Source organism: Fukomys damarensis, unplaced genomic scaffold (genome assembly GCF_012274545.1).
Source record: "Fukomys damarensis isolate Sample0158 unplaced genomic scaffold, DMR_v1.0_HiC HiC_scaffold_12, whole genome shotgun sequence".
Taxonomy (NCBI): Eukaryota; Metazoa; Chordata; class Mammalia; order Rodentia; family Bathyergidae; genus Fukomys; species Fukomys damarensis.
The window spans coordinates 122,719-147,321 of NW_022900924.1; the positions used below are offsets into that span (position 1 = coordinate 122,719).

Genomic DNA, 24,603 nt, shown 5'->3' on the forward strand with positions numbered 1-24,603 from the left:
ATGTGTGACCCTCCAGGAGCACCGGCTGCTCACCCATCCATCACACCCTCGCCCCCGGGTGCTGGTCTGGGATGAGATGGGACAAGATGCCACAGGCGCCCCCACGACACCCGCAGAGGCCTGTGGGACCCCTGTGCACCTCACCCTCAGGGCTCACTCCTGGGGTCAGCCTTCAATGCCCTCCACGGCCTGGCCTCCACCTCCTTCCCGCATGAAACGCACCCCTCGGGCAGGGAGGACCCCCTGCCCAGGATGCTCTTTCCTTTCCTTTCACCCTGGGCTAATGGCGAGAAAGCACCATGCCCCTCTTCGGGTACACTAGGACGCTCTGTGTGAGGAGAGTGTCTTCCCCAGGGCACTGGGACCGCCTCTGAGGCCTGGGCCTGGCACGAAGCCCGGCGCCACATAGGTGCTCTGTGATAGCTCTCCAAAGGGCAAAATGTCCCAGTTCTCCCAGTGCCATCCTGAGCCTTGGGCATAGGAGACACACTAAGGGTGGGTCTGCTGTGTGCTCAGCACTGTGCCAGACACCAAGGGGGCCCCAGAAGCTAGGCACACGCCTCTGTCTTCAAGCAGCTGACAATGCCCTGAAAAGCCAGGGCACAGACAGACGGGAGGGTATGCAGGGGGAGATGGACAGCATAACTCACACAGGGAAAGAGAGTGGATGCTGGAGTCGGACTGCTTGGCCATGCACCAGCTAGCTGTGTGACACTGGCCTGGTTGTTTAACCTCTCTGTGCCCCAGTTCTATCTTATAAAATAAAGGATATGGCACTAAATGAATGAGGCAATAAAGTGCTCAGCGCCCATGATATGACAGGGGCTCAAAACTCTTAGCTGTGACTGCCCGGTGGCATATCCCATTGTGCCAGCCCACTGGGAAGCAAGGGCTCCCTGCTCCACCCCAGGGCAGACACCACCTACAGGGGCCTGAGGGGTGTCACCAACTGCAGGGCATATGAAGTCATGCGAAATACATTACTGAGAGTAAAAACGGCAGAGCTGTTTTCAACCCTTTCCTTCCCAAATGGACACAGCAACGACCCTAGGGGTCCTGGCCAGCTCTCCTCACTGGCAGTGGTGTGGCGGGCAGCGTAGGTGGGGTCAGGGGAGACCCAGGGACAAGGAGGGGCTGCCCCAATGCCAAGACCGGTGCACGATGCAGGCCACACACAGAGGCAGCGGAGACGGAGCGCCCCACGGAGGGAGCCTCGCATCGGGCACACACTGTGACCCCCTGGCTGGGAGAGGCGCAGGAAGACGAGTCCGTGGGGAGAGAAAGCAGATCAGTGGGTGCCAGGGGCTGGGCAAAGCAGGTGAGCAGGGACTGTTACTGGGCAGAGGGCTTCTTTCTGGGGTGACGAAGATGTTCCGCAGTGAGATAGTGAGAGCTGGATGGGCCAAAGCCGAGGCAGGAGGATCGCAAGTTCAAGCCCAGCCTGGGCAACTTAGCAAGACGCTGTCTCAAAAACAAAAACTAAAAATAAAATGTCGAGTAGGTAGCTCAGTGCGAAAGACGGGTCTGGGGGAGACAGACAGACAGAATGAGAGAGGGCAGAGGGAACGGGGAGAGAGAAAGAGAGACAACTGTGTATATTTACTAAGACGTTATATTTTAGAAGAGTGAGTTTTTAATAGCAAGTTATATCTCAATAAGCTATTGAAGGAGAAGGAAGAAGAGGATAAAGAGAAGGAGGGAGACGGAGGAGGAGCAGGAGGAGCAGCCTTGCCAAGGGAGAGGCCACAGCTGGCCAGAGGAGCCCAGAGCCTGACTGGAGCCAGGGCTGGGCTCAAACCCCAGCTCTGTCCTGAGCAAAAGCACCTAGAGGACCTGATTTTGTCTGTGTCTCAGCTTCTCCAGAGGCCACCTGCACTGAGAATATCAAAAGCGACGGTGATGGCAACCTTCTCCCTCACGAAGCTGTGGCAAGAGACGCGAGAGACTCTTAGCAGACAACAAGCCTCAGTCACAGAAGCCTGGAGGACCAAGGGCCGACGGAGAGGGACCCACGTGAGGCCAGACCTCAGGGCACGCACAGCGTCTGGGAGGCAGCGCTGGAGAAGAGGTGACGGCGCCAAGGCGGGGGCTGGAACAGCAGAACTCACAGGAGGGCCTCTTAGGGCGGCCTGGAGCTGAGGGCGCAATGTGGCAAAACGCTCCTCTGTTCAAGAGACCCTGAGTTCAAGCAGAAGTTCGATGTCTCTGGGAATACACCTGCTTAAATCAGAAAGGCTGTTTCCACACCCGTGATACTTGTATTATAGGCTGTCCAGCGCCCCCATAACTTGTAGAAAAAAAATTAAAACAGGGCCATGGATGTCACTTGGTGACGCAACCCTTGTTAGGCACATGCAACACCCTAGATCTCATCCCAGCAAGAAGAAAAGGGTGGGGAAAGAGGGAGGGAGGGAGGAAGGCAGGAAGGCAGGAAGGCAGTGAGGAAAAAGGAAAACTAGACCAGAACTGTTGCCCACGAAATAATCTTTTAAGAAGAGAAGCATCTTCGTGAAATAAACAGGACAGACAGGGAAATGAGGGCTGCAAAGCAAAGCCCCAACCAGAGCTGGCAGCCTTGTCCGGCTCATGAAGTAGAAAACTGATATAGTACCAATGGGGAACTCAGTGACACACGTCCCTGGAATAGGGAGCCTCAAGGAAAGAAAATCAACTGGTCATGGGAAACTGGAACTTCTCAGGTTCACAGTGAAGCCCTTAATGTAAAAGGGCTTTAAAGCTAATACAGTATATCTGGGTGTGGTGGCGTGTGCCTATAATCCCAATACTCGGGAGGCTGAGGCAGGAAGATCTCTGCAAATTCAAGGCCAGACTGGACTACATAGTGAGACCCTGTCTCAAAACAAACAAAAGGCTAATACAGTATCAATTGAAAACAGATGGCCTCCATTCTGCCCCCTCCTGATCGTTTCTGATCCCTGCGCAAAGAATCAGGTGGCTCCACTAACCTGGGAGGAGGGAAAAGCAGAGGAGGGCACTCAGGTAATGCCTGGCAGCCCAGGGACAGGAGGCCTGCAGCAATCTCAGAGCCTTGGGCTGACCTCACCTGGCCAGATCACCTTCCCAAGCCTGGGGCTGCCAGAGCTGTGATGAGGGCTCTGCCACGCGTGCACTCCGTGCCAAAGGATGGCAAGGCCCTGTGTGCTGACTGAGGGCTGCACCTGTCATCATGGGTGTCTAAGTCAATGCACAAAATGGTGAGGTGGCGCAGGAAGCCCAAGATCCTCAGTTCTGCTTGAAAGCAGATGACCCAGCAGCCACCATGGGCAAGGAAGGGCCAGATGTCCAGGGACTCCCTGGTTCTGCTCCTCTGTCACCAAACTGAAGTCCCCGGCCTGGCTTCCGGGTGGATCTCCTGAGGCACCTCCTGGACAGACAGCCTGCAAAGCTCAGTGCAGAGACCCAGAGGTGACCAAGGCGCCCCTGAGGGAGGCCTGGCATTTAGGAATCACCACATCAGGGGCATCTGAGACAGTTTGGAGCTGGACTTTGTGCTCGCCACTAAACTCTCCATTTCCTTCCAAGTTCTCCTCTCTGCTGAGCATCAGGGTGGCTCTTGGGGTCCCCCCGAAGGGACTCTGGCCAAAGACAACAAGTCACAGTGATAACACACTGTCCAGCCCCCAGCTCTTCTCACGATGGTCCCTCTGCAGGGTCGGCCCTCCTGCCTCCACCTCGTCAAACTGCTCGCCTGTCCAGACCCAGCAGGATTTGAAGAGAGAGCCAAGCTGGAAGAAGGAATGAATCGCACCCTCCATCGGAGGGGACTTAGACACACGCGTCCACCTCCTCCGCCTGGCTGCTGACTCGCCCAGTCCTTCATTCATCCCCTGAGCATCTGTGGTACCTCAACCCTGCACTGACAGCTCTGTCCAAGGAGAAAGAGAGAGACGAGCACCCGGAGATCCTGTAATTCTGGTTTGGGAGAAGGAGGGAGCTGAAAGGCAGCAAATCAGCAGACAAATAATAATAATAATAAATAGGAAATGCCGATCCGGGTTAGAGCTGAGACGAACTTAAAGCAGGGAACTAGGATAAGGGTGGAGAAGCTGTCAACAAGTAGAAACAACTTACACATCCACAGGCTGACGGATGGGTGAGCAACACGTGGTAGGATTTAGCCATGCACAGGAATAAGGTATGGATTCATCTACCATTATTCCGAGTGAGAGGCCAGTCACGGAAGACTACATATCGCCTGATTCCATGTGTGTGGAATATTCCGATTCCTGGTTGCCAGGGGCCAGGAGGGAAGAGGGAACTAGGAGCCAACGGGCCCAGGGTTTGTTCCTGGGGTGAGGTTCTAAAACTGAGCCTGCTACAGGCTGCACAGCTCTGAACACCAAAAACTGTTGAACTGCATGTTTTCAATGGGACATCAATTAGATCTCAAAAAAGAGGATTTTTTTTAAAATGAGTCATATTCAAAGAAAACATGAAATCATAGGCTGAGATGTGCAAGAGTGGCTGGACTTTCGGAAACATTAAATTCCTGTGTTTGACCCTCAACGCATGGTCTGTACGTGGGTTCGAACCCAGTTCCACCACCCACGAGCTGAGTGACAGTGGGCAAGGAACCTCACCTCTTGTGGGCTCAGCTTTTCATCTGGGAAATGAGAACAGGACGGCTCCCGCCTCGTGGAGCTACCATCTGAGCTCAGTTAGCACCATGCCTGGCACGCTCGGGAGGGGCGAGAAAGGTAGCATTGATGAGGGAGGGTGGGGGTGATCACTAAGGGTACCTGGCTGCTCGGGAAGGTGAAGTCAAGTGTTTGTGAACCCCCAAAAAGTCATGCTGAAACCCCAACTCCAACGTGATGGTGGGATTAGGTGAGGCCTTCAGAAAACAATTAGGTTACAAGGTGGGGCCCTCTGTCTCCACAGGACTAGGTGCCTTATTAAAGAAGCCCCAGCACACGCCCGGCCCTGTTTCCACCATGAGAGGACTCAGGGAGAAGTTGGAAGGCTGTGAGCCAGAAGCAGGCCCTCACCAGAGCCCCACCATGCCAGCACCCTGACCTTGGACTCCCACTGTCCACAACTACAAGAAAAATGCCTGTTGTTCACATCAGCATACGGTAATTTGGTAGAGGCTAACAGACTAACGCAAAAGACAATGAAAACATAGACTCAACTGTGATCCATCCAGGATATACTAAAGGCCTGCAGTAGACATTTTAGGTGGTGAGACTCCCGTCCTCCACTGCACAAACACAAGCTGTTGTGTCTACTACATGCAGGACACTGTGCTCCCACCGTCTTGTGCCCTCCAGGAGCTACTGCCCTGAGTACTGTAGGCCCAAGGGGAGGCGGGGCTGGCAGTGGGCCATGGCATAGACCCCGGCAGCAGGGGCCCTGGTCCATGGCTGGAAGCCAGGAGGACAGCCCCGGTGTCCCCTCCAGCTCCATCTGCAGCTAGCCCTGTGGCCTTGGGCAAGTGGCTTGGCCCCTCTGCACCTCACCACACTCCTCTGCAAAATGGGAGTCATTCTCTTTTAAGTGGCACTAGAGTGGGACCAACAAAGCCTGAGTCACAAGTTCAAATACTAAGGAAAGAAACGGCATGAAGTCTTTCATCAAAGTAAGCACGGAACCCACTGCAGAAAATGATCAGAGGCCCCTCAGCCACTACAGGAGGTACAAAGTGCAGCGATGACCAGCTCAGGACCCCAATCCTCACTGGCAGGTCGCCCTAGCCACTTGAGTCCCCTTTCTAATCGAGGCCTCAGTTTCCCCATTTATACAGAGAAGGTTGGACAAGTGAGAAAAAAGGGTGAGGAGCAGAAGAGGGAGAGAGGCAGAGGGTGAGGGGTAGAAGGAAGGGAGAGCAGAAGAGGAGGAGGAAGTAGGGGAAGGAGGAAGAGAGGGAGAAGTAAGGAAGCCACCACTGCACTGAGTCACGGATTGAGAATCTACTGTGCGCTGGGTGACCTCACTCCTGCTCACAGCCACACTCCTGAGGTCAGAGAGGACTCTCTTCACATCACAGGGAAACACCGTGGAGTCACTTGCCCCGGGTCCCAGAGTGGCAGAGCCGTATCCTGAACCTACTTCCTTCAGCCTCTAGAGCCCCATGCTGAGGTCCTTGCAGGCAGCCCGGTGGGCACAAGGAGGGGAGATGACACCCACAACCCCCCAACGCTGGCTCTGTCAGTACAGACCTGAGTCCCAAGAACAGGAAAACGGGGTCTGAGGCCCTGTCCTGTCTAGCTGGGCCGAGTCACCCTCAGGGGAGAGGAAGTCAGGAGGCAGCATGATTAGGGGAGGAAGCCAAGACAAGCTTCCGGGGACTCCAAGGACAAGAGCTCCTCAATGACAGAGTAAAAGAGGAAATCAGCAGCCAAGGAAGGCTCCGGCAAGCAGGGACTACACACAGACAGGCTTTAAACGTGTCTCTGCTCATCAGCTGCTCTCTGTCTCTCTCCTCTTTCTTCTCTCTTCTGTCCACACACACACACACACAGGCACACATGCATTCGTGCACGATCAGGCCAAGATGGAGCCCCCTGTGTGGGACGACAGAGAAGGTAAGAATGAAATCAGAAGGAGGGAACATTCAGCAAAACCCAGGCAGGTTTCAAACCTGTGCAGGGCCGTGGCTGGGATGGGGACACCTGAGGAAACATCTGGGGCTGCTCAGCGAAGGTCTGAGTTGAAGGTCCGAGTTCCTCCTAAACCCTGTTGCCCCCAGCCCATTTGATACCATGTCTTCTCACGAGCCCTGCCAAGGCCATCTTCACCCCATTCTACCCAGGAGGGAACCAAGGCTTAGGGGAGGGAAACGTTTCGTCCATGGCCACAAAGCTAGAAGAGCCAGACCTAGGACATTAATACAGGAAGGGTTCTGTGTGCCCAAGAGATGAAATCAGTCCTGTGCAGCCAAAAGGACCCTCGTGAGCAGTACCCACGTCACCTTACTCAAGAACCTCCTCTCTCGGACCCCTGTATGGGGCCAGTAGCTCAGAACAGACCTCAGAGCAAGTGCACAACTCAGCAGATCTCCAAGTATCGTGGCACTAGAAAGATCTGCAGAAAATCATCAGAGGTAGCGAGATGCGGACTAGCCTGGGTAACCAGAGGCTCTGGGAGCTTCCCCCAGAGACCTGCTGCTCATTTCCCCAGATCCTTCCACATAGCGAAGGCAGGGGTCCGGCTGGCTCAAGGGCACAGAGCCACACAGGAGCCACAAGGAGCCTTGGAGACAACAAGAGAATAATAAGAGCATGACTGTGCTCATGACGAAGTTGACGTGTCAGACACCTGCTCAGGGCCCTCCAAGTTCTCCGCGCAGGATCTCCTCCGAGCCCCACATCAGCCCTGGGAAGCGGACACTACTCTAATCCCCACTATACAGCAAAGGAAACTGAGGCCAGGAGCCTGCCCCAGGTCACATGGGAATGTGCACAGCTCTAGGATTGGGACCAAGCACTCTGGCTCCAGAACCAACTTTCTACAGCCTCCTCTGTTACTGTGCACTGAGCACTACGCACGATCCTATTCCACCCTCGAAAACAGCTACAGACAGAGGAATCGAGGTCCCGTTCCTCAGATGCAGAATCTCATGCAGGGAAATTAAGGGCAGTGCTCAAAATCTCAGAGAGGCTAAGAGACAATTCTGGGATTTGAACCCAGAACCTCCGGTCCCCAGCACATGTCCTCTCAACCAGGCAGCTGGGATCACCTCTCCAAGAGCTGATACAGCTTCCCAGGCAAAGCCATCCAATGCCCTCCACATCACAAAGCAGCATAGCCATATAGGAGATGCCAGGTTCCCAGACACCGACCGCCCACCCTCCACCTCTCAGGCCAAGGCCAGACTTGACCCTCTGAGGACACCGTCACAGCAGCACGCCAGGACCAGCACCACCTGCATGCTGCTCCATGACTATGCCCCTGCCACTCACCACAAAGGCCCCACTCGTCTTGTCTTTACAGAAGCTGTGACTTCTCTGGGTGCCCGAAGACAATGGTGTCAGCTCCCTGGGCAGCTGCTCATTATCTTGGTGGGCATCCCCTCGCTCCAGGTCCCGCGATGTCACCTAGACACAGAACGCAGGAAAGGACTTTACTGAGCGTTCTCCTACTCACAGGAGAAACATCGGTTGACAGAGTTCCTTCTCTCTCAGCGCTGGACGGAGCGCACATTTCCCTCCCACTTAATGATCGGAGGCAGCAGATCTGGGCTCAAGTGGCCCAGTCCCAGGCACTGAATAACTACGTGACTCCAGCGAGTGCCTGAACCTCTTGGAGCCTCAACATCTGAGGGAGGAACTAGAAAGAGTAGCCAGCTTCTAGGGTCATGGGAGACCACCCAGGAACGATGCACAGAACTGCGTGGCATGTTCCAGCCACCAGGGGGCAGGTGTGCGCTTGGGCGCCTGGCTCCGTTCGCCCTGCAAGGCGGGGCGTCGGAGAACATCAGCCAGCCTCCTTACTTACCGCCAGTGGTGGTAACTCTTGGTGATCTCGCTTTGAACGCTCCTCCCTGCATCCAAACACAGGCGCACCCTCACACATAGGGAGAAGTGGTGCACGAACGGGTGATACCACCGGGGCATCTATCCTGAATTAAAACGTCCTTTATTTATCACTGGGGGAAAGTCACAGGCTAACACACAAAGGCCTCCAACATTTTTATTTTACATGCCTCACAGTCTGCACACACGAGGCTCCTGCTCCAGAACTCACAGCCTTCCCTCTTCACAGCCCCTTCCTGGTACCCTTATGAGGACTCTCCAGCTTTCCTCCTCCTCCCTCGGCCGCTCCTTCTCAGCTTCCCTGCACATCCTGGGCCAGCCACAGAGCCTTCCCTTCTGTGCTGTGGTGAACGCTCTTCAAGACAGCCCCCTCCAGTTTTAAGGAGATCCCACCTACATCCCAACCCCCCACAGCCAGAACAGGAGGCCCCTGCACTCCTCCGCCCCAAACTGCCCGTCCCCCAGCGGCAGGCTGAGCTCCCGGGGTCTCCCCCCCTCTCCTCCTCCTCCCTCCCTGTCCCCAACACTGAGCTCTACCTTCAGGACACCTGTAAACCCACACTCAATGCAAATACCGACTCAAACTAGATCAGGATCTCAAGGAGAGAGCTAAAACTGGAAAACTCAGTCCTAAATTTTCACCACCCCAGATTAGGCAACAGAATCTTAGTTATGCCCCCAAATCACAAACAAAAGAAGAAAAAAACAGATAAAATGGACTTCATCAAAATGAAAAAAACTCTTGTGCCTTAAAGGACATCCTTAAGAGAGTAAAACAACAACCCACAAAATGGAAGAGAATTTCTGCAAATCATAAGTACTGGATTCAGAATATACTGGTATCCAGAATATATAAAGAGTTGCCGGGGCTTTAGCTCAGTCGTGCCACTGCCTGACTCACAAGCACAAGGTCCTGAGTTTGATCCCCAGCACAAAAAAAAACAAAACAAAACAGAATATACAAAGAGCAACGGCAGCCCAGTGATAAACACAGAGCATCTGAAAAGGCCTCACTCCACAGAAGCTGTACAAACGGCCAAGAAGAATATGAAGGAGTCTCACACCACTGGCCACGAGGGAAACGCAACTCAGCCACCGTGAAACACCGCTTCACACCCGCTCACTGGAATGACTACGACAAAACACAAAATGACCACAGTGTTGGTGGGGGTGTGGACAGGCTGGAACCTTTGTCTGCTGCTGGTGGGAACTAAAACGTTGTGGCCATTCCTCAGAAGTGAGGCCCAGAGCACACATATGACCCAGCAACTCCACTCCTAGGCACGCAGCCACATAAAAACATAGGTCCACATAAAAACTTACCAACGAACGTCATGGCAGCATTATTTGTAGAAGTCAAAAGTAGAGAACAACCCATGTGTCCATGGACAGGAGGAGAGCCTAAAACACAATCCACCCCTCAATGGAGCATTATCCACTCACGAAGCAAACCAAGTTCTCGGGGATGCTACGACCTAGATGCAGCCGGGCAACACTGCTCTAAGTGGAAGCAGCCGGTCCCGGACGGCCACAGCGGCGTGACCCACTGACGTGCAGGTCCAGGACAGGTGAATCCCCGTAGACAGGAGAACGGAGAGCTGCTTGCCAGGCCTGAGGGCAGCGAGGGACGTGAGGATGGCTTGACGGCAAGAGCCCTTGCAGGCGATAAAGATGAGGGAGCAATGGCGGCTGCCTGGCACGGTGAGGATACTCAAAATCACAGAGCTGCACACTCTGGAGGGGCAAACTGACCAAGAAGTCAGTGAAACCTCCACAAAACACATATAACAACACGTGGCAGGACGTTCTCCTCTCCACCTCCACAGCCCTGTCCGGCATGAGCCCGTCCCCTCCTTGAGGAACACAGCAACCTCCTCCCCGCTGCTCTCCCTGCCTCCGTCCTCAGCCCCCGTCCACACAGACCAGCCTGTGGGGATGGACAGTGTCTCTCTACGACACAGACAGACGGTGACAATCAGGCTCAGGACCAGAACCCTTCAGTGGCTCCGGGGACCTCAGCCAGGGCCGATGCTCAGGCCCCTCCATCTCGGCTGGGCCTCCACCCCGTGCCCACTGAGGCCCCTTCAGTGTGTACGAGACAAGCTCATCCCCACACTGGGATGTCTCTACTTCCTGATCCCGCCTCCTCCCTCTGATCTTGGTCTGGCTGGCAGCTGGGGACCCTTCCAGTACCCCAATGGCTCCTTTCAGGTCCATGCCCGGACCTCTGTCACCTTCTTTTCCTGTCTCCCCAGGACTTCGCCCACTCTGGATGACCTCACCCACTGGCACAAGGCCTGCCCACCTGCCCCTGCCCCCTCTAGCTCAGTGCCAGCCACCAGAATGTGGAAATGTTCAGCATGTGTGGGTCCCACACGGTCACCAAGAGGCACACATGGATTGTGTGTGAGCTCCTAAACGTGGCCAGGGTGATCAAGACTTGGATGCTTAATGGTTATTCCATTTTACCACATGCGAGGTGGTTTCCTCACAGCCTGTGCTTACAGACAGGTCCATACCTAGGTCTCTCTCAGTAGCCCCAGAACCTTGAACAGGGCCCAGCAAAAGGTTCATGCCTTTATTAGATCTATTAAAGGAATGGAGACAGGAATAGGACCCAAAGAGTTGCTCTCTGAATTCCTCACCCATCCTTGACACCAGGACCTGTGTTCGGACATAGGCTTCACCATCGATCCAGAGTAAATCTCAAACTGGCTCAGGAATCAGGCAGGCTGCCCATCCCACATACAAGGAAACAGAGGTTCAGAGAAGTGAGTGGGATGGGATGGTCCAGAGCTCAATCCCAGATCTACCCAGCATGTAATCCAGGGACATTTCCAGGAGAAATCAAAGCGTGTAAGTGCAAAGCATTCGCTGCCTAATAAAGAACTCTAAGGAATCAATGCAGAAAGGACCAACAGTCCAAAAGAAAGGCCAGGGGAACCTAAGCAAGTTACAAGAAGGCAACACAAATGACCTCACACACCGGCCAAGAGGCCCCTCACTCTGAGCAGGAGAAAGTAAACTGAGCCATGCATTGAAGTGAGCGAAATGAAACCTAAAAATAAGAGGCAATGAATCAGGATGGGGGTTTGATATGGGCCCTTGTGCACGTACCAGGCAAGGGGAACAGATGTAGGCCTGCTGCTGGGAACACTGGCAGTTACCACCAGTTTCACGCTCAGATGCACAATTCCCATCCTTTCCCACAGTTAAGGTAAAGCAGATGTGCAAAACTATGTACCTACAGATGCTCCTGAACTCACAACAGGGTTCATCCTGATAAATGCATCATAAGCTGCAAATACCCCTAGTGGACATGCTCTGAACACAGCCGACCCAATGAACACCATCGCTCAGCAAGGTAGCCCACTGCAGAACACCAGCTGTTTCCTCTTGTGATCAGGACTGACTGAGACCCAAGTCACTGCCACAGCCCAGCATCACGGGAGAGAAGCACCCCGCATATCACTAGCCTGGGAAAAGATCAAAATTCCAGACTCTAACTACCGTTTCCACTGAGTGGTCTCCCTTTCATAACCCCACAGGGCTAAAAGACTAAGTCGAATCATCGTAAGTCAGGGACTGACTGTACACGGTTTGTAATGACAAAAGAGCCCAATATCATCCACCAAATAAACTGTGCTACATCCACCAGCAGCTCAAAAGGGCAAGGATGTTCTCCGTGGGCTGACCCCCCAAACTCTCAAACAACGCACAGCATGAAAAAAAGCAAGTGGAAAATCTGTAGGTTCAGCAGAGATCCTCAACTCAAGAATATGTATTCATATTTGCTTGTGGTTTCAGAAAGAAACCCTAAAAGAATTTGGACCAAAACAAGAGTGATCATGGGGTGGGGAGGAATGTTAGGGTGGAAAGGGGGAGATACTGAGGGGATTCCTTTTTCTATACCTTTTAAGTATTTTTGGAGCCCATGAAAACATTCTTTTTAAATTAAAGCAAACAATTAAAGTAAATGAAACACTATAATAGGGCCTAGGAAAAAGTTTCATTAAATGTTTCTTAAGCAAAAAAGAGAAAGGGAGGGAGGGAGAAGACAACACTTTAATCATAATTACACTCTTGTGGCCAAGTGTGGTGGCACATGTCTATAATCCCAGCACTCGGGAGGCTGAGGCAGGAGGATCACTGTGAGTTCGAGACCAGCCTGGGCTACATAGTGAGTTCCAGGTCAGTCTCAACTACATAGTGAGACCCTGTCTCAAAAAAAACAAAACAAACAAACAAACATAAAGCAGTAATTATACTCTGGTGGGGGCTCATGAAGAGGACAGTTGCAAGGTTTTCTGCAGATCATTGTCGTATTTCCAGATAAACCGTGTAACCTGTGTCTGGAAGGAGCTCCTCAACCTCGCATCTCTGGAGCTTTGAGGCTGGAGCACCCTTTGTGGTGGGAACTGTCTTACCGTGGGACCCTGAGCGGCCTCTTGGCTTCTGCCCAGGAGATGCGAGTGGCAGCTCCCTTCCTGGTTGTGACAACCACAACAAAAAATGATCCTGGACATAACTAACTGTGACCTACATTGCCCGCGGCCGAGAACCACTGATAGCCTGGAGGGGTCTCCCCAGGTCTGTACACCTCTCTTCCACTAGGGGAGGTCTTCTTTCTCTGTCATAGTTCTGTGATACTTAGAATTTCACCAGGGTATTGTAGATGGGGAGGGGAGGAGGGGGTGAAGGGAGGGCAGAGGTAAGGGGGAAAAAGGAGAATCAAGACTTGTCATGTAGAGGTACAAGATCCCAACACTGAATGTAACTGCACTGTATCCCTAAAATGTACCAATAAACTCAATTAAAGCTGGGGGAAAAAAAAAATTTCACCAGGGTACTTTTTAGCCTTTCAGGAGGAGAAGTGTGACAATTCTATTTATATATATGATTGATGAGTGACTACGGGATATAGGACACTTCCAAAGGGCATCAAAACCCTAACGCTGGATTCATCATTATTTTCTATACTTCTATAAGAATTACATTTTTAAGTTTTTTATGGAAAAATAAAATGTCATAACAAAATAATCAGAGACTAACAATAGGTAATACACTGGATATCATTAACTTCGAAGTAGTCACTCAAAATCCAGAGATTTTCTCTTACGAAAAGGAGGCAGATGATAGCACAGAGATCTCAATGAACTAAGAGAAACTAGTAATATAAACAAAATGGATCGAATTTTTAACAATCAACATTCTGTACTTCTGTATTGTTCACTTGTCCCTTTGTTTGGTTGGTTTTGTTACAGATCAAGAAGCAAATGAGCCCTGCACGGCGGCGCACACCTGAAATTCTAGCACTCGGGAGGCCAAGGCAGAATTGCATGAGTTCAAGGCCAGCCTGAAGTACAGTGCAAGACTCTGTCTCAAAGTCAAAAACAAAAACAAAAAAAAGAAGAAGAAGAAGCAAATACAGTAGGGAAGAACAGAAGAAACAGGAAACCGGACCAAGGCTTCACAATCCCTCAAGGAGAAAGCAGATCCCTGACAACCAGCGTCCCAGGATCTAGGCCCACAGGGCAGGCATCCAGGGCTGGGCAGCCAGGACGGAGTCTGCAGGGCCAGCCGGACCCCTCCACGTCGCCCAGCTCCCGTTCACCAGCAGGCCCCCGACAGAGGTGCGGGTGGGTGGGCTGTCACGTTTCTGAGGCCTCTTCCCTGCCCCACCGCTCTTACAGGAACAGCCTGGAGCGGGAAGATGAGACCCTTCCTGGGGAACACACAGGCTGGTGACCCGTGCTGGGCTTTATCTCAGTTTCGCCTGCAACAGTGCTCTGAGGCAGGAGTCAGTGTCAACACTGGTAGGAAAACCGAGGGTGAGGGAACAAGCGACAGATTGGTGGGCAAGTGGCAGACGGGATGTTCCAAGGTCAAGTCTATGTGACGCTGAACACGTTAGGAGATGTGGGCTCAAAGGCTCACTTTCTCGTTCCTCATCCCCAAACTTCGGACAAACTGTCCTTTCGCAATCTCCATGGTATCATCCCCCTCCTTCATGTCCACAGCACCTAGCAGAATGGCTCTCTAGTCTTTATAAATGAGGAAACTCAGGCTAAACGAGGTGAAAGCATGTGCCCATCATCTCAGCCCAAGCTGCGGCCTGCATGAGCTGCCATGTTCCTTTGCTAGGAACTGACCCCAGGGCCACAGTGTGGGGAGGTGATCAGGTCCTGAGGGGCAGTGGGGTACAGGACTGGACCCTCAGCCTCCCGAACTGTAAGGAAGAAATCGCTACAAAGCAGCCAGGTGCAGGTATTGCCAGCAGGACCCAACGCCCTGAGACAGTGCAGGCGGCCGAGACGGGAGTGGATCTTGGTCTGTGAAGGCCACACCACAAGGAGTTCTGTAGGTCCCCAAGACGGGCAGTGCTTTTTTCCACCTCCAAACCTGCCAGCCCCAGCCAACTCCTTTACCTCCCCTACTCAGCCCTGAGTCACACCCGCCCTGCAAGGGTGGGCTCAAGTCAGGATACCCTCCCGGGCCTCCTTTCCAGCAGCTCCTTCTGCATCCTGACACGTCCTGGCCTCCCATCTCACTCTGCACCCACCCTGTCATGTCTTGACCTTGGACTGCAATGTCCCAGCTGCTCATAGACGTCAACACCTCCCCAAGGCTCCGCTGCGCTTCGTGTTTCCTCTCCCCCTCCAGGGCTCTCTATGCACCAAAGCGGCCTGTTGGAAAGTAGGCTCTGTCTAATGGGTACTGGGCCAGATCCGGGTTCAAGCACTCACTCTGCCACTTCTGTGTGACTGGGGACAAGGCAGTGAACCTCTCTGAGCCTCCATGTCTCTGTTCCACTTGTATAGGGAGACGGTCACACCAGCAGTGGATATGGTCAGCACGCTGCCTGACACTCGGCTACGCGCCGTGGCAGAGATCCGACCACGTGGCAACCCAAGCCACGAGGACCTCATCTTGGTGGAAGCATCGCCAGGCTCACGTAAGACTGCTTGCTCATTTCACTAGCGTCTCGGGCCAGCTCACACGCACGACGCTGGGCGTGGGGCACAGTGGCCGGCTGGACACCGCACAGGTATTGGCACACAGCAGGTGCTCCATAACGCGCCACTGATACCCAGCAGGACCTTTCTTTGAGGCTGGAGATAGGAAACTAGTAGCTCACAGCTTAACAGAGCCAAACTAGTTTGGACTAAACAGCATTTTTCCAGAAGTTGCCTTCGTCTCCTGACGGTGGGGGTCACACACAAACATTCGGGTTATCAGATTCTCTTGGTAGCAAAGGACTGCCGTTCCCAAGCCATTTTCAGGTCAGGAAAGAGCCAAAACCAGGCAGCAGGCACCTCCTCCCGTGGGGCACGAGCTCCGCACTTGGCACAGTCCCCACCTCTCCTTAGGGTCTCAGACCAGCTTGACTGTGCTCATCCGTGTTCCCACACAGCCCACAGAAGATACGCGTTGGAGCCCACACACCTGCATGCTTAATCGATGTTTGACAAGATGAAAGGAAGTTTCGTACTTACCTTCCGACTCTCTCGAGTCCTTGGCTCCCCCCGATGGAGCCCCACTCCGGCATCTGGACTCCCTGCAGGGAGGCTGGGCCTGGCTTTGGGCTGCTCTTGTCTCCTCTGTCTGGCTTCCTGCATGATGTACAGCCCCTCTTGGACTTTGGCGGGGAGGCCTTTTTCTGAAGAGGCCCTCTTAATATCTAGCAGGGACCTGCCACAGTCACGATGTGGCCACTGGGCCACACTTTCCTCCTCTCCCTGCCAGGTGGATTTTCTTAGGGCCCTTTTATCCTGGTCAGCAGGAGATTTGGGTGCCAGTCTGTCCCCACTGCCTTGATCTTCCTGGCCAGGGGGCTTTGCCTCAACTGGGTAATTCTGAAACTTTGTGTCATGGCGGCTGCTCCCAAAGGCCTTGTTTTCATTCTCTGAGATTCCAGTGACTTTCTTCCTGGGCCCAGCAGGGATGGAGGAGACCACAGAATACTTGTCAGTCGGAGCTGAGTGTGGCAGAGCCCACAAAGGACAGCTGGACTTGGGGGTCGTGGTGGTCCCCAGGGTCTCTGCCAGCTGCTTGCCTTTCTCAGGAGTGGCACTGCGGCCTGCATCCCTGCTGATGGCTTGTTTCTGAGGAGCTGCCCCACCAGGAGCCTCCTTGGGGCTCCTCCCTCCCCAGTCCATCCTGCTGGGCCAGCCTGGTGTCTCCCAAGGTGAGCCACTGAGCTCTGCAGCGGGACTGTCCCTCTGCTGGCCGGGGACTTTGGCTGACCGTTCCTTGTACTCGGCCATGAGGGCGTCGATATCGAGGACACTGGATCTGTAGCCGTCCTTCAGCTCGCCTGGGAATATCTCACTGACCATAGCCGTCCGCCTTCTGACCAGCAGACTGCTGGCTTTTGGGTGACTTCTCAGGGTCAGGGTAGTTTGGGGAGCACTGCGAGGAGACGTCCTGCTGCCACTGTCCCTCCAGTGGTTCTGAAAACGCATGCCTTCTTCTGACTCCCGATGAGGCCACACAGCATCCACACTGTGGGCTCCTTCTCCAGAAGGGTCCAGAATTCGGTCTCCCACAGAGGACTGACGGTCTCTTGAAGTGCTTATTCCTTTTTCACGCTCTCTTCCCTGAGCCCTGGTTTTACTGCCTGCAGAAACCTGTGGTTCTTCATGGTTAGGAGACACCAAAGTTGTTATAAAAGAATGGGGTGATGGGGGTGGGGCTAATTCTCGAGGCTGTTCCAGTGAATTCTCAGGCCCTGATTTGACAACACTCTTCGCCTTTCCAATATCAGGAATCTGATAAGTGACTGCGAAAAACATCGCCTTGGGTTCTGCAGATGACCCTGTTTTCGTGACTGGAGAGGTGCAATCCTGGGGGGTGCCTGAGGTCTCCTGTGTTCCCACGTGTTTGTAGGACAGTTGAGGTTTTCTTAAGGCACTGGCTGTGGGGCTCAAGGAATCTGTTCGTCTCTGATCCACTTTTGAAGAGTTATCTGGGGGGAGCAAGCCGAATGCTTCAAATTTTGCATCATGGGGTAAAGTCCGCCGACGCCATCTGTCCATCCTCGGGTCCATGGGGCTAGCTTTCGGCCCTCTGGCCTCGGGCCGCAGCCTCATGGCGCCCTCACTGACAGTCACAAGGGGTCCTTTTTGCACAGAAAATGCCTCTGGATGCACCACAAGTCGGGAGCCAGAGGGCTCAAACTTGGCCTTGGCCATGGGAGGGTCCAGAGCACACCCTGGGGGCAGACCTCTCTCTGCTGCAGAAATGTGGTCTCCTGGCTCATCTCTGACCCCACCAGGCCTCTGTTGCTGGCCTTCCCAGATGGCAACCTTGACAGCCCTCACAAAAGTGGCCTCAGGAGTAGAGGGCTCTGTGCTGGCCATCGGGGTGTCTTGATGCCAGTTTGCCACTGACCCATCGGTCCATGTGGGTGGTGAGCAATTACCCCCAAAGGTATCCTTTGGCTCCCGAAGGTCAAGCTTTGGCCCAGTGGCTTCCTGCCCTCGAGCTTCCCAAATCAAACTGGCCCTCTGAACAGACCCTGCCTGACCTTCCAGAGGAGGCTCTGGGTTGTTGGGGCTGACCTCCTGGGACAGCTGCGTCCCAGGCAGTGAGAGCCGGGACCTGCCACTGCGGGGCGTCACAGCAGAGCGTTTCCCGGGGGCCGTGGAGACAGCCTCGCTGTGCGCGTGTTCCCCCACAGTATGCACAATGTCATACCTGGGCTCGACCCTCTGTGACGTGGGAGGACTCTCCGAGAGCTTCCGGAAGGAGCTGTCGCGGTGTGTGGCAGCCATGGGGTATTTTTCCGGGGTGGGTGTGCAGTACTGCCTTGGCTCACTGCCCAGCAGGGAAGTTCCTTCCCGTTTCCCCTGCGCAGGACTCTCAGGCCACTTGGCGTTCTTCCTCCCGGGGTTTGTTACTTCTGGTGGGTCTTTCCCCACCCAGGGGCCTTTCTCAGGCCTGGGTCTGGGCTCAGGGACTTGGGCGTCACGAGGGGCTGTGTCTGAGAGGCAGCGTCCTGACTGGTCAGCCACCACATGTCTCTCCACGTGATGCTCAAACACTGTGGCCCACACCGTCTGGAAGTTTCCGTCGTCTTCTGGAGTGATTTCAGAAGGGCCAGGTGCGGTCCCTGAGCTGTCGCACTGACAGCTGCCGGAGCCCTCTTTAGAGCTGTCTTTGTGCTCTGCCCGCTCACACTTCTTGTGGGGCACCCCAGGCTTCCCAGGGCCTCCTGGGTCGGGCGTTCTGTCCAAACCATGCTCTACCATTGGCTGAAAAAATAAACACAGCGGTGTTAAAGGACTCGAGATGGAACTGAAGAGGCAGGTGGTTGAGTTGGCTGCTCGGTCATTAAAGCAGTGAGAGCACATGAGTACATCTAAAGATTCGCCACACTCAGTGGGGTGAGGGTGTGGGACAGTGGACGCCCTCGGATGCTGCAGGGAAACAGAAATAGGGACGACTTAAGGACGAGAGACACCCGATCACCATTTTCAATGTTCATTCCCTTTTATTTGGCCAAGTTCTTCCCCAGACTTTGGCTTTACCCGCGTGCGCAAGGGAACTAGAACAAGAAAGTCCAAGGAGCCCTGCACTGCTTGGGAAATCAGAACCTAAACCCTGTAATGTCCAACCAGGAGGCCACCACAGACTACAGGAGGAGAAGGGTCTCAAGGAGAAGGACACTAATTGTTGTCTCGCTGGGAGCAAAGCAAACTGCAGAACAGTGTCTTTATAGCATAAGAAACATTTTTTAACAACTCAGTGTGTTGCTAAGCGGTTTATACCTAGAGGCCCCTCAAAGCCTCGTGCACTCCTAGGTGAGGCTTTTGAAAGGTGATTAGATCATGGGGGTTTATAGTCCTCTTGCTGTTAGTAGGTGGGGCCTGGCAGGAAGAGGTGGGTCCCTGGGGGCACAGCCTGGAGGGAGGCATCTTCCTCCGGGCCTCCACCCCTCTCTCGGCTTCTGGTCAGTGAGGAAATGTCCTCTACACAGGCTCTTCCTCCATGCCGACAACCCAGCAAGGACTGAAACTTGTACGTCATAAGCCAAAATAAACCTCTCCTCCTTCAACGTATTGGGCCAGGTACTGAGTCCCAGTGATGAGAAAGTGACTAAGACATACATGCAGGTCTGTGGGTATGCATACATGTAGATAAACAGTCCAAAGAAAAGGCACAAATCAAACCATGGCAGAGGAAGCAGGATATGGAGGTGGGAGGCGGGACTGAACATGAGGAAATCTTTTAATGTCATGCTTGTCAGTCCCCTGCAATTTTGTAGCATCCATCTCTTACTCGGTAATTTTTTAATATTTTTTTTCTGTTAAAAATAAATATGTTTTGCCGGGCATGGTGGCACACACCTACAATCCCAGCACGCAGGAGGCTGAGGCAGAAGGATCTCTCTGTGAGTTCAACACCAGCCTGGGCTATGTTACATAGTGAGCTCCAGGTCAGTCTCAACTACATAGTGAGACCCTGTCTCAAAAAAAAAAGAGTAGCTCCTACCTCGAGGGGCGATGGTGTTGAGGAGCCAGGCAACGGCGATGGCTGCACAACATGGAGGACGTAGTGGACCTCACCAAACTGTGCCCCCGAAAATGGTTACAATGCAGGCAGGGCCAGTGTTTGCTAAACCCTCCTGTAGGTGATGGAAATCACACTGAAAATTCTGTAAAATGTATTGATATGTAAATTTTGTTTCTACTATATCAAGTAGACATAAAAAACACATGAATTTGGGCCAGGGATTTAGCTCAGCGGTTGGGTGGTCTGCCTTGCAAGCGCAAGAACCCGAGTTCAATCCCCGGTACCAAAAAAAGAAAAAAGAAAAAAAAAATAACTTTCTAAACAACCGATTTGCTGGTAAGTTCCTTCTTTCTTCTGTTACGTGGCCAGGCAGGGCGGGGAAGGGCTAAGAATCCTAAGGAGGGAACTGGAGGGAGTTTTTGTCAACATTTTAAACCAAACTCTTAAGTATTTTAATAAAACAAAAACTCATGTGAACAACCCATATGGCTCTTCCTCTTTCCACAGAAAAATGAAGAAATAAATACATTATCCAATGATTACATTTTAAACCACCTGACACTTGGGACTGGAAAATCATAACCCATCGTGCCAGGCAGGATTTGGGGTCCCAACACAGAGAAATGCTGTCTTGCCCATAACCTGATGCTCTCCACCTGGGTCCAGCGGTTCACTGACATCCTGCTCTGGGAAGTGTGACTGTACGCTGGGAAAGAAGACATGAAAACAGGCCCCCGCTCACCTTCCCGCTGGGCGCCTGGGGAGACTGGCTGCCCAGCCTGGTACACTGCTCATTCCTGACCTTGCTGCTTGAAGCTGAACTTGAGAACCTGGGAGAGAGATCAGAGTTACTCACGTGGAGCCGGAGGCTGGGACTCCCCAGCCCACACCCTGGCACCAGCTCAGGAGGCTGGGGCCCACCTCAGCCTTGCCAACCTCAAAACCGCGCTGTCCCATTTCCACTGAGCACATTTCCTTTCGGGCACCAAGAGAAGGGCTAGGGGGAAGAGCCTACCTTAAGCAGAGCATCGTTGGGGTGAAGATGCCCGTCTGCCAGGCCCTGCTCTACCACCTCACTGCAGGAGCCTGGGTCAGGCCTGTGACCTTCCCTGAGCCTCTGTTTCTTCATCTATAAAACGGGGATAATTGATACCTCCCTACCCTCTCTTGTGGACAGATAAGAGGCCACCCATAGCCCTAATAGTACATGAAGGTGTTTAGGAAAGGATGAAGATGCCCAGGAAGGATAATTAATGGTTCTTGTCAGCAACCCCGACCACAACAATCATCCTGCCACAGAGCAGCCTGGAGACGGGGGCAGTGGATCGCCATGGACTATGTGAGGGTGCAGGTCTGTCTCTGCCTCTCGGGTCTCAGTTTCCCCAATTAGAAAGGGGAAGAGGAAGGAGGCTAGACTCCTTCTATCTCGGATGTGCTATCGAGGGTAAACGCCTGTAGCAGGCACTTGGTTCAGGCCTGGAAGCACTGGAGAAAATGGACCAGGGGAAAACTAGACCCCTTGAACTTGACCCCCACTCGGCAGTACAGTGTCTGCTTTCTGGGAGGTGTGAGGCTGTGATGAGTTGTTTCTGAATGCAGTTCTTCAGTCCCCCCATCTGTCAGATAACCACAGCCTCTCTGAGGCACCCCGAAGGTAGTCAGAATGAGGTCCCTGGCACCCATGCCTTCTTCTGTGATATCTTAGCTCAGGGGCTGTTAGGCCAGGCCACATTCAGAACCACTTGGAAGCTTTTAGAAGCTCCCAAAATACTCACACCCACGCGCACGCCCCAGACAAACTGAATCAGAATCTGGGCCCAGATATTTTTCTGGGCAATTCTAGTGTGTTGAGGGCCACTGTTCTCACTTGGCCCACCTGCCGCCCTGGATCCCAAGTCTGGGAGGACAACCTCCAGAGATCCTGCTCGAGAAGCTCCTCCACGGACAAGGCATGCCACTGGCATGCACGGCATTAACAAGCCTGCGGGTCACGCCCGGTGGCATCTCCCTGCTGTGGCCACATGCAGGAAAACAACAGGCAGGTGTCAAGTGTCAGGCAGGTGGAACTCAGTGGATCCTTGTTAACCAACAGGATTAACGACCACCAATGTACTAAGGGCTTCCCCAGAACAGAATAATTCCCAGCATTCTCTCTGAGTTTTTACCCTCAGTCCTTCATGGAAGGGTCTTAGCATAATCTGTTTTCAAAACGAAGATACTGAGGCTCAGTGACAAGTTATAATTTGCCCAAGCTACGCCAGCTCCTCTGGTTTTATTTTGGGGCCACTCGGAGAAGCTCAGACCTAAGCTGAGGTGCTCTGTGATGTGAGGGGAGGGAGGTCTAGCCAGAGAGATAGGCTAAGCCAGAACTGCCCGGGGCTCCGACCCTCACAGTACCTCACTCTTCCAGCCCCAACCTGTTCAATGGGCAAACTCTTTCCAAGTCCTCACACCGCGACTGAAAACAGATAAGGGAGGACACGTGGCCCTCTGCCCCTGCTGGAGACCTGGCCTCCCTCTTCACAGCTTCCTCATCTGAGAGGTGGGGGCTAAGGCTACCTCTTCTAAGGGCTGTGGATGAAATGACAGAAGAGGTGTAGGTCCTGGGCACAGAGCCTGGTGTCACTGGGCTCCCTCCCCTCAGCCTTCGGGTGGGCAATCGGAGGCAGCCTGGGGTAAGCACAGGTATGTGGAATGTGGTCACTTACACTTTGGTCAGATCTGCTGATAATGGCCGTGTCTGGACGATCCTCCTCCTGACCTCAGGCTTCACCTCGGAGCTCTCAGTGGCCCAGCCTTTGATCCGCTCCTGGACACTCACGCCCACTTTCTCAGGCTCTGGTGTTGCCAGTGGGGGCTCCAGGGTGGCCGAGGGAGGGTCTGGTCCTCCTGCTGAGGCCAAGGTAATCTCCTCCTGAAACAGGCTGAGACGCTTCTTGACGCTCCCCCTGGAAGTCCACTCAGTCCCCACCAAGGACTCGCCATCAGCCCCTCTGTTCTTGACCCCAGCACATTCCAGCCCTCTTCCTGACCTGGCAGAAGAAGACTCAGGCATCTTCTGTGGCTCCTGGGCCAGCCTGGCCTTTTCTTCCTGAGGACTCTGGTCAGCTGCGGGGGGAGGTGTGGCTAAGAACCCATGGGCCCTGGGGCCACCCATCTCTGCCTGCTTAAAAATCAGCTTCTCCTTCTCTTCATGGACTTTCTTGGTCCCCTTCAGGAAGTCTGTGTCTGGATCATGGTGAGGAGCCCCTGCTTGGACAGGACAGTCCCCATCCACGCTGGTCTGCAGGTTGGCCCTCTCCGGCCTGCGACACTCAGCTCCCTTTCCCTCATCAGCCACTTTCTTCAGCAAGGCCTCCCGGCTCTCGAACCGGGCTGTGAGGTCCATGGACAAAGGCCGGGGCTTCCTCACCCATGTCTTCTCAGGAGGGGTGGGGGGCACCTTGCCTGCCCCGGCCACCCCTTCTGGGCTTGGCTTCAGAGGCTGGGCACTCTCTGTCAGGATGGCCGACACAGGCCTCCTCTTCAGGTGAGGCCTGGGCTCTGGTGCAGGAGTCCCGGTGTCCACCACACTACTGGCCTTGAAGAGAGGCTCCTCTGGGACTCTCTCTGCTTGGCATGGGGCCGATCGTCCATCCTGAGGCAGGGAGGCCGGTCGGGGAAGGGTTCCCATGGGTTTGCGGGCAGGTAAGGCAGGCTTGGCAGCCACCTCTGGCCGGGTGCTGGAAAGAGGCTCCTGGGACCCCATGCCAGCCTCCAGAGCCCCCTGACTAAGCCCCTTCCCCAGAGAGGGTCCAGCTTTGATGGTCTCAAAGAGAATCATGGTGCTGGGGCCAGTGCTGGGGCTGGGTTGCAGGAACACAGCCTTGTTGATCAGCGACACACTTTTCCCAGGGCTGTCCCTACTGTCTACCTCCTGCCCTGCCAAACTGGGCATCCTGAGGTCTGGATCCTTGGCTACTGCCTCCTCAGAGAACCCAGTAGGAGACGGCCTGGTGGGACCTAGCCACAAAGATGGTACAGGAGACTTGATGTTGGAGGCCTGCTCCTTGGAGAAAGGTTTAGGGGTGAGTCTGGGCAGGGGGAACAAGCGCGCTGGGCTCTGCAGGGGGCTTTGTCCTTCTAAGATCCGGGCCGAGGGAGCTCCAGAGGTGTCACCCGCCTGGCAGAAGAAGGTCCGCTTCAGGGTCTCCTCCTTGCCGATGTCACCGAGGCCTGGCACCCTTCTCAGGGACGTTATGGAGCCAACCTCAACCCGTGTTGCCATGGTTACCGTTGTGGATCCATGAGGATTAGGAACATTGGAAATGGAGAAGCAACTGCTTTAAAAAAAAAAAGAAGAGGGAGGTAAATTTAGCATGTAGTCAGTGCCTGCATCAAAGCAAAGGTGCGGAAGAACAGGCCTGGGACCTGAATCCCAACTCTAGAGCCTGCTTCAGCACTAAGGGCTCCTCCAGGCCTTTTTTTTGGTACCCGGGATCAAACTCGGGTCCTCCTGCTTGCTTGCGAGGCAGGTGCCAGAACCACTGAGCTAAATCCCTGGCCTCCTCCAGGACTCTCTCGACTCAGCCAATCTCTGGCCAGTTCTTAG

The 24,603-nt window shown here is 53.9% G+C and overlaps 1 protein-coding gene across 3 annotated transcripts in view; it reads right to left on the bottom strand.

Annotated features, from left to right (window-relative positions):
- Positions 1 to 24,334, bottom strand: part of Kiaa1671 (KIAA1671 ortholog) — a 114,454-nt gene extending 90,120 nt beyond the window's left edge. For 2 of the 3 annotated variants that reach the window (XM_010603676.1, XM_010603674.1), the window contains exons 1-4: positions 22,721 to 24,334; positions 20,755 to 20,842; positions 15,992 to 18,751; positions 7,923 to 8,057 (exon numbers count right to left, since the gene is read on the bottom strand). In XM_010603676.1, coding sequence (XP_010601978.1) covers positions 7,923 to 8,057; positions 15,992 to 18,751; positions 20,755 to 20,842; positions 22,721 to 24,279 — 4,542 coding nt within the window. In that variant the 5' untranslated portion in view covers positions 24,280 to 24,334. The remainder of the gene's footprint in view (positions 1 to 7,922; positions 8,058 to 15,991; positions 18,752 to 20,754; positions 20,843 to 22,720) is intronic. The other variant, XM_033762281.1, reaches the window with a different exon arrangement.
- Positions 24,335 to 24,603: the final 269 nt, after the last annotated feature.